Raw genomic sequence first — 14,255 nt, forward strand, 5'->3', positions numbered from 1 at the left:
CTCAAACTCACGTCCATCCAGTCAGTGATGCCGTCCAACCATCTTATCCTCCGTCTTCCCCTTCTCCTCCTGCCTTCCATCTTTCCCAGCATCAGGCTCTTCTCCAAGGAGTCTGTTCTTTGCATCAGGTGGCCAAAGTATTGGAGTTTCAGGTTCAGCATCAGTCCTTCTAATGAATATTCAGGGTTGGTTTCCTTTAGGATGAACTGGTTGGATCTCCTTGCGATCCAAGGGACTCTCAAGAGTCTTGTCCAACACCACAGTTCAAAAGCATCAATTCTTCGGTGCTCATCTTTCTTTATGGTCCAACTCTCACATCCATACATGACTACTGGAAAAACCATAGCTTTGACTAGATGGACCTTTGTTGGCAAAGTAACGTCTCTTCTTTTTAATATGCTGTCTAGGCTGGTCACAGCTTTTCTTCCAAGGAGCAAGCGTCTTTTAATTTCATGGCTGCCATCACCATCTGCAGTGATTTTGGAGCCCAAGAAAATAAAGTCTGTCACTGCACAGCAGGATGTGGACAAAGTTGGGTCTCTTTTGTGCTGTCTGAAGAGGCCCCCAGGCCTCAGTGTTGACTGATCTGGTACATTCCTGTGAGCAAGAAGGAAAAACACGGATGGTGCTGAATGTTGCAGAAGAGAGTGTCTGGGGCCCGTGCTGTTTTGTGGGTTGAACTTGATCTTTACCTTGGAGAGCCAGCTCGGGATGGGATGGTGTTCACAAGAGCTCCAGGCCTTGCTTGCTGGACTGAGGGACCAGGAAAATAAATAAGGAGCAGGAGGCCAGGGAAGGGGAATGGAGAGACAGAGATCACATGTCAGTGTCTTGGTCTGTGCATTCTGTATATTCAGTGCAGTTGAGTTGGAGCTCGCTGGCTGCATCATCTTCTAAATTGTGAGACACTACGCCAGTGTGAAAGGCATAAGCATGATCACTCAGCTGCCTTCTGCTCTGCAATGAGCAGTGGATCCAGCAACACGAATGAGCTGTCAGCTTGAAATGCTTGTTCTGTCACCATTATTTAAGCTCAAGTAGGACGACTGTTATTTCAAGCGCTGTCTAGGTTATACTGTCCTAAGGTTTACTCTATCTGCATATGATGCCCAAATAGCTCCTCATTAAACAAGTATGTGTTGTGTGTTTTTTGCACAGAAGTGACAATATCGCATATCTTAAAGAGAAGTACCTTTTAATAGGAAAAAAAATGCTTGTATGGAATTCGGATGAACGTGTCCTTTTCAAAACAAGCAAAAAATATCAAAAGAATTGATTTAAAACTGTGTGCACCAAACTAATAATCATTAGGGAAAAAAAATCAAGTGAGGCACTTAGAGCAATGCCTGACACATGGTAGGTGCTATATAAATGTTAGCTTCTTTTATCCTAAGCCTTTCTGCCTTTGACTTTCAGGGGCTTAACGCATCACCAGTGAGGCCAAGCCTTCACCGCAGCTTGAACCACATCCTAGAAACGAGATGGCCGTAGACAGACTGGCGTATTCCTGAGTGTATGGGGGGTGAGGCCCCAGCAGGCCCAAAGATGGGGAACATCACGGCAGACAACACCTCGATGAACTGTGACATCGACCACACCATCCACCAGACGCTGGCCCCGGTGGTCTACGTCACGGTGCTGGTGGTGGGCTTCCCGGCCAACTGCCTGTCCCTCTACTACGGCTACCTGCAGATCAAGGCCCGGAACGAGCTGGGCGTGTACCTGTGCAACCTGACGGTGGCCGACCTCTTCTACATCTGCTCCCTGCCCTTCTGGCTGCAGTACGTGCTGCAGCACGACCACTGGTCCCACGACGACCTGTCCTGCCAGGTGTGCGGGATCCTGCTCTACGAGAACATCTACATCAGCGTGGGCTTCCTCTGCTGCATCTCCATCGACCGCTACCTGGCCGTGGCCCACCCCTTCCGCTTCCACCAGTTCCGCACCTTGAAGGCCGCCGTGGGCGTCAGCGCGCTCATCTGGGCCAAGGAGCTGCTGACCAGCGTCTACTTCCTCATGCACGCGGAGGTGGTGGAGGACGCCGACCGGCACCGCGTCTGCTTCGAGCATTACCCGCTGGAGCCGCGGCAGCGCGGCATCAACTACTACCGCTTCCTCGTGGGCTTCCTCTTCCCCATCTGCCTGCTGCTGGCCTCCTACCGGGGCATCCTGCGGGCCGTGCGCCGCAGCCACGGGACCCAGAAGAGCCGCAAGGACCAGATCCAGCGGCTGGTGCTCAGCACCGTGGTCATCTTCCTGGCCTGCTTCCTGCCCTACCACGCGCTGCTGCTGGTGCGCAGCCTCTGGGAGTCCAGCTGCGACTTCGCCAAGGGCATCTTCAACGCCTACCACTTTTCCCTGCTCCTCACCAGCTTCAACTGCGTGGCCGACCCCGTGCTCTACTGCTTCGTCAGCGAGACCACGCACAGGGACCTGGCCCGCCTCTGCGGGGCCTGCCTGGCCTTCCTCACCTGCGCCAGGACCGGCCGCGCCCGGGAGACCTACCCGCTGGGCGCCCCCGAGGCCTCTGGGAAGAGCGAGGATCCCGAGGTCCTGACAAAGCTCCACCCGGCCTTCCAGACCCCCCACCCGCCTGGAGTGGGAGGGTCCCCCGCAGGCGGGCTGTCCTAGCCGGGTCACCCCATCACCCACGTGCGAGGCCTGAGCCTGCTCCACGGCTGCTGCCCATTTGGCCAAGGCAGCTGCCTCTTGCTGCTAGAGGGGCTGGGGCCGCGGGGCCCTAGGACTGGGCCATAACACGACCTCCCTGGTTTCCGGGGAGCCTGCTGTGATTGCCGAGTCCAACAGGGCTGCTGGCCAAGCGTGGGGATAAGCCTCGACAGCACGTGGGGGTCATCTGCTGCTGGTGGGAAGACCTGGTCACCTCCAGGAGGTTTTCAGAGGAGCTCATGGGGGAACAGAGTGTGAGCCCGTGGAGAGAGGGGCCTGGGAGATGAGGTGGGTACCCAGGTGCCCACCTGCCGGGGCCTTCCAATGCCAGAGGTGACCCTTGTCCCAATGCCCTGGTGTGATCTGAGAAGAGGACGCAGGAAGGTGTGTGTCACCTTACCACTTGAGCCCCACCCCATGGAGGTTGGATGGGGAGAAGGAAAGTGGGGAGGGGTTGAGGCACTGAGAGTGTGTGTGGCGGGGACGGTGGGGGTGAGACAGGCAGAGGAGAGACCCCAGGTCCAGCCAACTCACAGTTTTCACGGGCAGGGAGATTCGAGCAGATTCTCCATGCCCCAGCATTGATGCATGACAAATCCTAGGGCTCCGTGGGGCTCTAGGGGGTGATGTCTATGATCCTTTAAAGTCAGCACTGAAGTTCAGATGTCAGGCCAGAGGCCTAAAGCAGTGTGTTCAACCGAGTTCCCGACAGATTGCTCCCAATTCAACTTCTGTTGCTGTCTGCCCCAAAGTATACAAGACCCAGAAGTCTGGGACTCTGTGTGTGTGTGTGTGTGTGTGTGTGTGTGTGTGTGTCCGTGGTTAGAATGCCAGGTCTCCATGACAGCTCTGCTCCGAGACACTGAGGCTCACTGAGGTCACAGGACGGCTGGTAGTATTAGCTGCCATGGACACAGACTAGGGTGCCTAGCAGTCTTTGAGAGGAGCATGACATTCTCCCCAAGTTCTTAGATGGAGCAAAACAAACAAGAGATGAATTCTCTGGCATCTTTCAGCCCAAAGGGCTGGGGTGAAGCTCCACTGTGGTTTAAATAGCCCCTGTGACAAAGAGAGGAAAAGGCCCTGGGCTTGCCTTGCCTCCTTGGTCCTCCATCCCCACTCCTCTGCCCAGATGTTCCCCCTCACCCACCTGGAGAGTGACGGGATGGCCCACTGGCTACATGTTGTCTCTTGTTCTGTCCTAGAAGACTGGTTAGAGGGCTCCTCTCTCCTGCAGCTTCCCACCCAGTCATGTTAAGCTCCCACCTGGGGAATATACCAAGGACCAGAAGAGCATCTTGCTACTCCAGGGAGCTGCCCACCTTTGAGAAATGCTAGCCCTTTAGATTTCCTGGTCAGTGGACTGGCACCAGTTCTGACTTCCCTGAGAGACCTGGAATCTGAGCTCTTACAGCCAAGGATCTTGGTGGGTGCAAACCTGGGGAGGGACCAGGGATGGGAAGATAGAAACTGGTACTAGGGGGACATTTCTGGAATCTGCTGAAGAGGGATCACAGAGAACATCTTCAGTCTCTCCTTGTGTCTCTCTTCCCCTCTCCCAGAGATAGATCCACCCCGAGTTTCTTAACCCTCTCTTCAGAGGCATCCAGAGGCTGATAGCCCAGGCTGGATGTGCCCTAAGGAAGTGGGCTTCCAAGTCTACACTTGATTCTGACTGTGTGTGGTCTCTGCCCTAGCTCCTTCTGGAGGTTCTTTCATAACCTGGGGAGGTTCTCTTCCCCTTCATAGAGGAGGAAGTGACCGGGTCTGAAGGTGGAAAAAATGACCATACAGCTAAGAAAAACCCAGGATCTTAAAGAGACAATGGCACTGGTTGAGCCCTCCATGCCTCCTCATTTCAAATTTCCTCCTATTTTGATCTTAAACATGGGCATTCCCACTGGGACAAACTGGCATGAGCTGAAGGCAGTTTCATTTATTATCAAGAGTTGTATTTTTGTATTGTCCTTTCTTTTATGCCAAGTATACATGTGTTGGACCATGCAGTGGATTTATGTAGCAAACTTGAGTCTGCAAATAAAAACCTAACCAGACACAGTTGGAGTGTGTTTCAGTTCATGTGGGGAGGGAGGGTCTTCCGAAACCAGAGAAATCTAGAGGGTCCATGAAGTACCCAGCAGAGTCAGAAAGGTCCAGGGATGGACTTTCTCAGAGAAAATTCAAACAGGTCAATTAGAGAATTTGCCCTTGATTACCCAGTAGTGGCCAAGAAAGATGAAGCCTTAAAATGAAGGCTTTTCTCTGTCCTCTTGAGATTCATGAAGTGTCCTAAACGCTGCAGCACATTGTTGCAAATCCACTCTGGGACTTAACTTGGTCACCCCTTGACTCTGGGGATGCACCTCAGCCCTGCAGTTTGGAGACTATCATTCCCTGTTCTTGGACACAGGAGCCCATTCTATCCTACTCCAGGTGGCCCTAGTGGTAAAGAATCTGCTTGCTGATGCAGGAGATGCAAGAGTTGTGGATTCAACCCCTGGGTTGGGAAGATCCCCTGGAGTAGGAATGGCAACCCACTCCAGTATTCTTGCCTGGAAAATTCCATAGACAGAGGAGTGTGGCAGGCAACAGTCCATGGGGCCACAAAGAGTCAGACATGACTGAGCACAACACCCAACAAGAGAGAGCTGGATCAGACTGTCCTCTCCTCACTAGTGAAAACTGCCAAAGCAGGAACACTGGTTATACCCACCTCTCGGGGGCTCTCCTTATCCTCACAGTCTGGATTTTGTTTGAGGAGCCCCCCATTTAGTGATCAGCATTTTTAAGCTGGAGCATCTTTTCAACAGTGGTGGACTGCGTGTTTATCACAGGATTAAATGCATCATGTTAAAAAGCAAATTTGGTTTTAGTCACTTAAAGCCTCCCTGGGTCAGATTCCTGGAGTTCTGGAGTGCTCCGGAAGAATCGATCCTTCAGACAGACTAAAGGTATTACTGGAGATTAAGACTTCTTCCTCTCCTAAGAGAAGTGGGGGAAAGAAAAGGTCCATCTGGTTTGGACTGGAGATGGCAAGAGCCATTAGATTTCTTTCTCATTCACCAGTGTTGCTTAGCAAGATGAGGGCTCATCTTCCTGTTTACACACACTGGTCTGTGGGTTGGCTAGACAAGTGTGGGAGAGATTTGCAGCACAAAATACATTCCATCTGCTGCTTTTCTCTGGCTGGTACAATCAAGAGAGAGCCAGAATCTGGCCCTTCTTGGTTCAATGTTTTTTTGAAAAATGTGCTTCTTGAAGCTGGTGATCCTGCAGCTTCCAGGAATTCATCTGGCAAGATGATGGTCTTTGATGGCAATAACCCTGGGGTCACAATGGTGCCCAGTGTTCTGGGGAAATGGTGGGTCAACAAATATAAGAAAGACATTGGTAGATTAACATAGATAACAGTGTTGGAAGTCCCACAGAGGTCATGATCTCCAGTTCCTTCCCTGTGAATTATCCCCTGTTGTTGTTCAGTAACTAAGTTGGGTCCAACTCTTTGTGACCCCAACGACTGCAGCATGCCAGGCTTCCCTTCACCATCTCCCCTAAAATGATAGCCCAGTTTCTCTGCAAATAATACCATGGATACCAACTCACTACTATCCAACACAAGTCATTCCAAGGTTGGGCAGAAAATCTTAATTCTGAATGAGCCAAAGTGGAAGCATTTTTCTCACTGGCCTTAGTTCTGGCCTCTGGAGTCAAGTGACCCTTTAGGTACTGGTGTGTGTGTGTTCTTAGTCACTCAGTTGTGTCCCACTCTTTGTGACCTCATGGATTGTAGCCTTTCAGGCTCCTCTGTCCATCAGATTCTCCAGGCAAGAATACTGGAGTGGGTTGCCATTCCCTTCACCAGGGGATCTTCCTGACCCAGGGATTAAACCCAGGTCTTTTGTATTGCAGGCAGATTCTTTACCTTCTGAGCCACCAGGGAAGCCCTTTAGGTACCTTTAGATACAACTCTCACATTCTACTTCTCAGTGTTAAATCTCCAAACTTGTGTTAGACAAGGCTGGATTATACTACAATAAGAAATATACCCCCAAATCATACTGCCTTAAAACAATACAAGTCTATCTCCTGTTCATGCAAGGGTCAGATGAGCAACTACTTTCTGGCATTTTTTTTCCCCCCAAGTGATGGCAGTGACTCAGGATTCATGCATTAAGAGATTCTACCATCTTGGGGTCTTCCTCTTCCATCCACACAGGTAGGGAAAGCAGGACGAAAAGAATCTCACAAGGGGTTATGGGAAATCTGAATGTGGTTATTCCCACCACTCACACTCTGTTGGCCAGATCTGTCACGTGGCCCCAACAGAACTATAAGGGAGGCTGGGAAATGTAGTTTTCCTGTGTGTGAAGGAAGAAGCAGAATTTGTGAGCATCTGGCCAGTCACAGACATACAGCTTTTCAAGCTACCTCCACTTAACAGCTCCGCTTAATACCTCCACTGAAGCGTTCACCTTCCTGTACCTCATCTGAACAACACTCACGTCTTCAAATGTGATGCTTGGATCTGAAGCGAGATTAGATCTGTCCAACCTGTGCAGAGGAGACACAGATCAGTTACCTCACTATGCTTCTACTGATGCAACGGCCTCTCTGGCAAGCACATCACATCACTGAAATATACTGAGTTTATGTGAGCACTGGCTTTTTGGGTTGGTCTGTCTTGTTTTGTTTTTTGGCTATGCCATGCAGCTTGCAGTATCTTAGTTCCCTGATCTAGGATCGAACCCAGGCCCCTGGCAGTGAGCGCTAAGAGTCCTAACAACTGGACTTCTGGGAATTTCTGAGCAGTGGCCTTTTGAATCTGAAAGTTAGACTTTGTGGAGCCAGTGGAACCCACATGGAATAGGTGGAGAGTAGTAGAATGTAGTGGGCTGGACTAAGGTGGGGCTGGTGGTCAGCAGAGCCTGTGCAATGAAAGGCAGGAAATGACTTCAGAGGACTGCCTTGCTTAGTGGAGCAATGGGGTGGCACTTGGCCAGAGGATGGCCACAGGGGCTAAGGAGCCCTGATCCCTGGCTCGCTTATCTTCCAATCCCACCTGCAGAGTCTGAGGGGCATGTGCACCTCAATGTACCCAAGGTCTGAAGTTCACCAGCCTTCCCTTGAAGACCCACAGAGATCCGGGTATTACTTATCAGGATCTGCCCTTGATATTCTTGGAAATGCCCAGGGATGCTCCTATGCCCCAGGAATCCATCCTGGTGGATTGTTGCTGTTGTTCAGTTGCTAAGTTGTGTCCGACTCCCTGTGACCCCTGAACTGCACCATACCAGGCTTCCCTGTCCTACACTATCTCCCAGAGTTTGCTCAAACTCATGTCCATTGAGTCAGTGATGCTATCTAAGCATCTCACCCTCTGCCGCCCCCTTCTCCTTTTGCCTTCAATCTTTCCCAGCATCAGGGTCTTTTCCAATGGTTGGCTCTTCACATCAGGTGGCCAAAGTGTTGGAGCTTCAGTATCAGCATCAGTCCTTCCAATGAATATTGAGGGTTGATTTCCTTTAGGATTGACTGGTTGATACCCTAGCTCATCTCTCACCCTGGGCCTCCCCATCATTCCTGTAGGTCACCTCTTGTCCCCCTGTAACCAGCTTCTCCAGGTCACAGCCAAGCTCACCACGCCACCTCAGATGTGGAAACAGGTCCCTCCCCAAAGGACGAAAGATGACTAGGATGAAATGAGCAAAACTTTACTAAAGACCAGAACAGGAATCATATTGTGGAACATAAAAGCATAAAATTGGATCCTAGAGCTCAGTGCTCCAGTGGTCCCTGAGCTGGATCATGCTAAGTCTTCTCCTGGCCCTTCCTTCCACCTTAGCCCTTACTGTAGGGCCACAAGCCTGTCTCTCCCTGCATGGGAGGTGGGGGTAGGGGCTTTGGATTCTTCACTCCCGACCTAGGACCTGTACTCTCAGCCTTCTCTGGGCTCCACCTAGGTCTTAGTCTCTTTCCCAAACAACTTAATCATCTCCCCATAAACTTCTGCCCACAGGGAAGATAACCTATTACACAGTCATGCCTCAGACTTCTCCAGGCAGAATAGAATTCTGCTATTACTTTTGCAAAACCAAAGGCCCATTAGTGTATTCCCCTAAAATATGAGTCAGAAGAATGCTGGCAGCCTTTGCAGATGATGTTTCCTGTCTCTCTAGCCATCCGGATTTCAACAATGCCAGGGTGCACTCTCAGTCAGAGGCCCCCATTACATGGAGCTCTGCGGACCCAGACTCTGCAAATTGTAACTGGAGACCTGGCCAGCGAGGCTTAGAGCTGAGGTGGGACCACTGAACTGAGAAGTCACAGATGGACAGGGACTATGAGCACATTACAATGGCCCTGATGCCACCCCAGCAGGATTACAGACACATAGGTGGGGACTCCCCACCAGAATAACAAAGGGACATCAGGACAGCCCCCACCCCAGCTACTCCTGGCCAAAGACTTTACCACATCCTGCATAGGCAGCATTGCAAGTTAACCCCTGATCACCGAACTCTACGCTTAGGGTTGACTGTTCAGTGTACAATTTAGAGTCAATTTCTACAGTATGTGTTCCATGCTTTACAACTAATACTCCTAAAAGAATCAAACTTTACGTGTTTAAGGAAATCAAACAGACACAATAAACACTTGGGGTCCTAGCTGGAAAGGACTACTGTTACTGAATTCTAATCTGGCTGCTTATTGCTCAAAGATCAATATCAAAGATCAACACTTGACAGGCAAGTGTTGGTAGAAATGGGAAATGTTGCTTTTAATCAGAAAGCCTGCCATCTGGGGAGAAGGTGGACTAGTGTCCTCAAAACCAATACTGAAGATGCTGCTCAGGCTTCAAAGTTTTTAAAGGGAAAGGGCAAAGTAATTTCAGTTAATCATTGAGAAAAGGGATCAGACTCATAAGACATCTCCCACTGCGTGAAGGCTCACCAACTCCTGTGATTTTTCTTTAAATGCTATCTTATTGACGCAGTTTGTTCTCAAGATTACTCAAAGGGAAGCTGGGAAACGATCGGGTCATCTGTTAATTATTCTTCATGTTTACTTCTTTGATCTAGGGAAGAACCAACAGCTTAGGCAAGGTATTATGTGAGCAAAAGATCTGAAAGGTGTGCTTGGGTCAGAAATGAGTAGAATGTTGTAGGTGCCTGGTTTAACGTTACTTACAATATAGTTTTGCTAAAGCGACAAGACACAAGGGGCCTCTCGCAGAGATCTCTTTCTGGCAAATAACTGCTTACACCACCACACCCAGATGAGCCAGTGCAAGACACTGTACTGATTCAATATGGGAATGTAATGGGATGTGGTCAGTGACTCTGCTTTGGATTTTCTTGGGGCACGTACAGTGGGAAGTTGTGCAGGAGATAAGGACAAGCTGATGAGTTGTCCAGGACTCTGTGAGTGATCTAAGCCCTGGAAGGTCCTGATCCACTCAGCCTGGGCTCTGGGAATGCGGTTGCCCTCCTATGCAAGAAGGCTAGAGTCTGGCTTCAGAGTGGCGGGTGAACAGATGAGAAGGAGGCGGGAGATGTGTCAGGCTCTGCTGTGGGGTCTCAGGACGTGTAGGGGGTGAGGAAAAGGGAGGGGCAGAGGAGAGGTGACGGTGATAAATGTGAGTTTCGAGGGATCTTTTGCCTAAATAAATGAAATGCTGTTTGAAAAAGAGAGCATTTCCAACATATAAATATTTTGTCAGTGGTAGTGATGAGTAAACCTTTAGTGAACCCTCGAATTTTGTAATGTACACTACCCATTTGTATATTTTCTGTTTCTTAATTTACCAGAGGGATTATTCAGGGCCCTCTATGTCTACCTGGCAGTTCATTGTTTGCTGGCATCCCCATTAGTGATTGGTCAGAAGACCAATTATTTGATAATAAAATTTTATTATTTGATAATAAAATTAATTGTGTACAGTTCCATACCACATGGATGGCCCAAAGAAGCTGGGGTGAGGAGGCTGGAATCAAGGCCTCCTAGAACTTAGGAATAAAAGCAAAAACTGGGAACCCCAGAGAACTGTTTTCCTTGGTCCTCATCACTACCATGACCCCCACATCCCCAGGAGGGGAGCATGCAGTGACCCAGGACTGCGTGGAGCACGTTGTTCACTCAGGGCCAGTGTTTATTTGCACGACTCTTGTGGAAGGAAACCAGGACCCTCAGGGAGCTCCTCCCTTGAACCAGGTGGAACCATCTGGTACCCAACTCCCACATCTGTAATGGGCATGGTCAGCCTTACGGCAGGGTGATGCCCATCAGTTTCTGGGTCATCTGGGCATGAGTGCCATGGAAGAGCAGCCTCTACACCTCTGTGCCCAGGGTGCCTGAGAGTCTGTTCCAGACTCCATGCTGCACCAGAAGGCCCAGCAGTTTTTCTTCCTGGAAAAAAAAAAAGGGGACAGAGGTAAAAGTAGTGGAGAAGGAGAAAAAAAATGGAAAAAAAAACACACACACAACCTACATTTATAAGTGGAAAAAAGAGCATTTGACTTGACATGGTCTCTTTTTTAAAAATAAAACTTTGGGTAAAAATACTAATGCCACTGGAAGACTCATAGTGAAAAATAACTGCGTCCTACATCATGCCTCGTGGGCCCCCAGATCCACTCCCCAGAACCTGCCACTTTGAACAGTTTGGGCTGTTTCTTCATGTAACTAAATAGTATGCTTTTTCTGGAAATCTCCATTTTCTTGACACTACAGATTCATTTCTGCAGGGGCAGCATGCCTACTTCCTGCCAAGCCAGCCCTGCCCAGCTCTGCACTATCTGCCGTTGGCTTTGGTGCCAGGATGGCCCCTGTTCCTCCTGTAGCCCCACTGTTAGCCCCCATTGGGGGATGGACCAGATCTCACTGTAGTCACCTTCTGGGTATTACCCCCGTGTGGCTGAGGGAGCAGAACCATGGAGAAAATGCAGCCCCATCCTGGGCCCAGCAGGCAGAATGGTTTGCAATCAGCCAGATCTGACTTGGGTCTTTCCTGGCAGAGATATCAACCTCTCTCTGCCTCAGTGTCCTCATCTGTATAATGGGGAGGTGGATGATAGTTACAATGCCTCTTTGGAGGGTTGTTGTGAGGATTAAATGAGATAATGCAAGTAAAGCACCTCAGGTGGTCCTTGGCCCACAGTAGGTACTCATGAAATGAGGTGGATTATCGTCGGCAGGGCTGGGGCCCCTGGCCTTCTGCCCAGAGCTTTATTCCTTTGACTTACTTGCTGATTTTTTTTTAAAGTGATTTGCTTTGCTTCCTTCTACCTCTCTCCAAAAACAAGGTCCCAGAGAACCACTTGTTTAAGCTACTAACATGTCTGTCCCTGTTAAATAGTTCAAGTTCCCCAGAGAAAGGAGGATCTTAGGTGAAGACACAGGAGAGAGGTGCCTGAGGCGAAGAAATCAAGTACACTCTCCTTCTCCTCCACAAACAAAGGAAGGGGACAAAAGGGATCTAGACCAGGAAGATTAGGAGATACACCAGGAAGGCGCTCATCTTCACAATCAGGCATTTGCACATTCATTCCATCACCCATCAGTTTCTCTGAGCACCTGCTGTGTGCCAGGCCCTGAAGCAGGGATACAGCAGTGAATGTGATACAGCCCCTGCACCCCCACCTCACCCCCAGAGGTATCACTTTCTAGATGAGTGATCAGGCAAGCACAGTCCGTGGGGACCACGGCACACAGCAGGGGCACCCAACCCAATTTATTGGAGTGGCTCAAGAAAGACTTTCTGGATGAGGGACAGCTAGGACCACAGGTGTTAAAAGCAGGAGTTAGCCAAGCCAGGGGCCATGGAGGCCACTCACTGAAAAATTTTCTTTTTAAAGATTCTTATTATTAATTTATTTGGCTGTGTCAGGTCTTAACTGTGGCATGCAGGATCTAGTCCCCAGACCAGGGATCCAATCCTGGGCCCCCTGCATTGGGAGCATGGAGTCTCAGCTTCTGGACCACCAGAGAAGTCCCATGAAAACTTTTCAACACAGGAAGCAAGTGTCAGCAAATGTCACTCAGGACCTGTCTCTACTGGCAACCGGCCTGAGAACCTGCATGTCCTTTCTTCCCAAGGGACCAAGGTGGGAGGGAGGCCCAAAAGCATTTCCAGGCAAGCCCTTTGTCCAAGGGCCCCTGCCCAGGGGTACCCAGCCCAGAGTGGCATTTTCCGCCATTTGTTTGGACTTTATTCTCCCATTTCTCTTCTCCATTGGATCATATCCACTCTTTACAGGGCAGTGCTTCTGGGACCATGGGACCATTTCCTCCCACACCCTGCCTGCCCTCACCATTTACATACTTCTGGTCCAGAGAGGGCCCTGGGGATCCTCAGGGTGCACGTGATCAGTCAACAGTTCAGGAACTGGCCGGCACTCAGCCTCTAAGAGCCGTGGGGACCAGCTGAACCAACCATGAAGGCCTGCAAATTCCCGGGAATCCCCGAATGACCACACCATCTTCAAGAGGCCCTGCCAAGAGCGGGTGGGTGGGTGGAGGAAGAGAACTGACCAGGGAGCAGCTGGAGGCAGAGAGTCTGGGGGCTTCTACACCAGTCCAGACTGAGACAGAGGGGTGGGAGCGGAGGACTCAAGTGGGCAGAGTGGACTGGATCCAGGGCCTGGTTAATTGTGGATGGGGGATGAAGCCCCAGGATGACTTTTGGGCTTAGAGGCTGAGTATGTGGGTGGTCACTATTGATTCAGGCTTGGAGCATAATGGGCTGATGTTCATGGTTAGGTGATATTGCTGTTCAGAATGGGGTGGAGAGAGGGGAGAGAGGAGCCTCCTGGGAAGCTGAACTATTCTACACTGTGACCTTGCTAGTGGCTGCACAGGTGTAAAAATTTTTACACACGTGTGTAAAAATTCACCCACTGTACACTTAAGGTTATGCAAATTTTTAGTTATATCTCAATTAAAAAAAAGATTTAAAGTAGAGTGGGATGAAAGTGCTGGAAGAGAATGAGAGCTAGAGGCCTCTCCTGCCTCTCTGCATCATCCATCCACCCATTATCCAGTCATCCATCAGGCTATAAATCTATCCTTTCTTAGTCCTTCCTGTAAGACATCATCAATCAGCTCTTGGCTCCTGACAAGCTCTGGGAAATGCCCTCTGACCATTTATTTTGCCCTCAAGTAAAGCCCCTGGGGCACAGCCAAGGGCCAGAGGGGGCAGGGTGTGCCCTGGATGGTGGTGCCATCCTCCCCCGGGCTCTTCAACAGAGTGCCCACTTCTGCTACAGTCACGATCAGATCCCCTGAGTAAGGGAGGCCCTTCTTATAAGCAATGCAAGAAGAGAGAAGAGAGACATTCTTCTGCATCTAACCAGCCGAGCTTCACCAAAGCTCAGACCACAGCTCTGTCTGGCATCTCTTGATGACCCTGGGGTCCCAGTGACACTCAGAACTCCAGGATGACATCTCCAGTTATCCCCTGCACTGCTTCATGTCTCTGCACCTTCGCTTCTGTGTGTCCTGCTGTCTGAAAGGTCCTTCCTACCCTTCCTCACCTAGCTCTTATATCCTACTCACTCTCCAAGACCCAGTTCAGAGCCACCTCTTAC

At 50.1% G+C, this 14,255-nt stretch overlaps 1 protein-coding gene across 7 annotated transcripts in view; it reads left to right on the plus strand.

Moving 5' to 3' along the window:
• Positions 1-4,728, plus strand: part of GPR68 (G protein-coupled receptor 68) — a 34,687-nt gene extending 29,959 nt beyond the window's left edge. For all 7 annotated transcript variants that reach the window (XM_043489561.1, XM_043489559.1, XM_043489564.1 and 4 more), the window contains one exon: positions 1,417-4,728. In XM_043489561.1, the coding sequence (XP_043345496.1) occupies positions 1,516-2,631 (1,116 nt within the window). In that variant the 5' untranslated portion in view covers positions 1,417-1,515 and the 3' untranslated portion in view covers positions 2,632-4,728. The remainder of the gene's footprint in view (positions 1-1,416) is intronic.
• Positions 4,729-14,255: the final 9,527 nt, after the last annotated feature.

This window comes from Cervus canadensis, chromosome 17 (genome assembly GCF_019320065.1).
Source record: "Cervus canadensis isolate Bull #8, Minnesota chromosome 17, ASM1932006v1, whole genome shotgun sequence".
NCBI classification, from domain to species: Eukaryota; Metazoa; Chordata; class Mammalia; order Artiodactyla; family Cervidae; genus Cervus; species Cervus canadensis.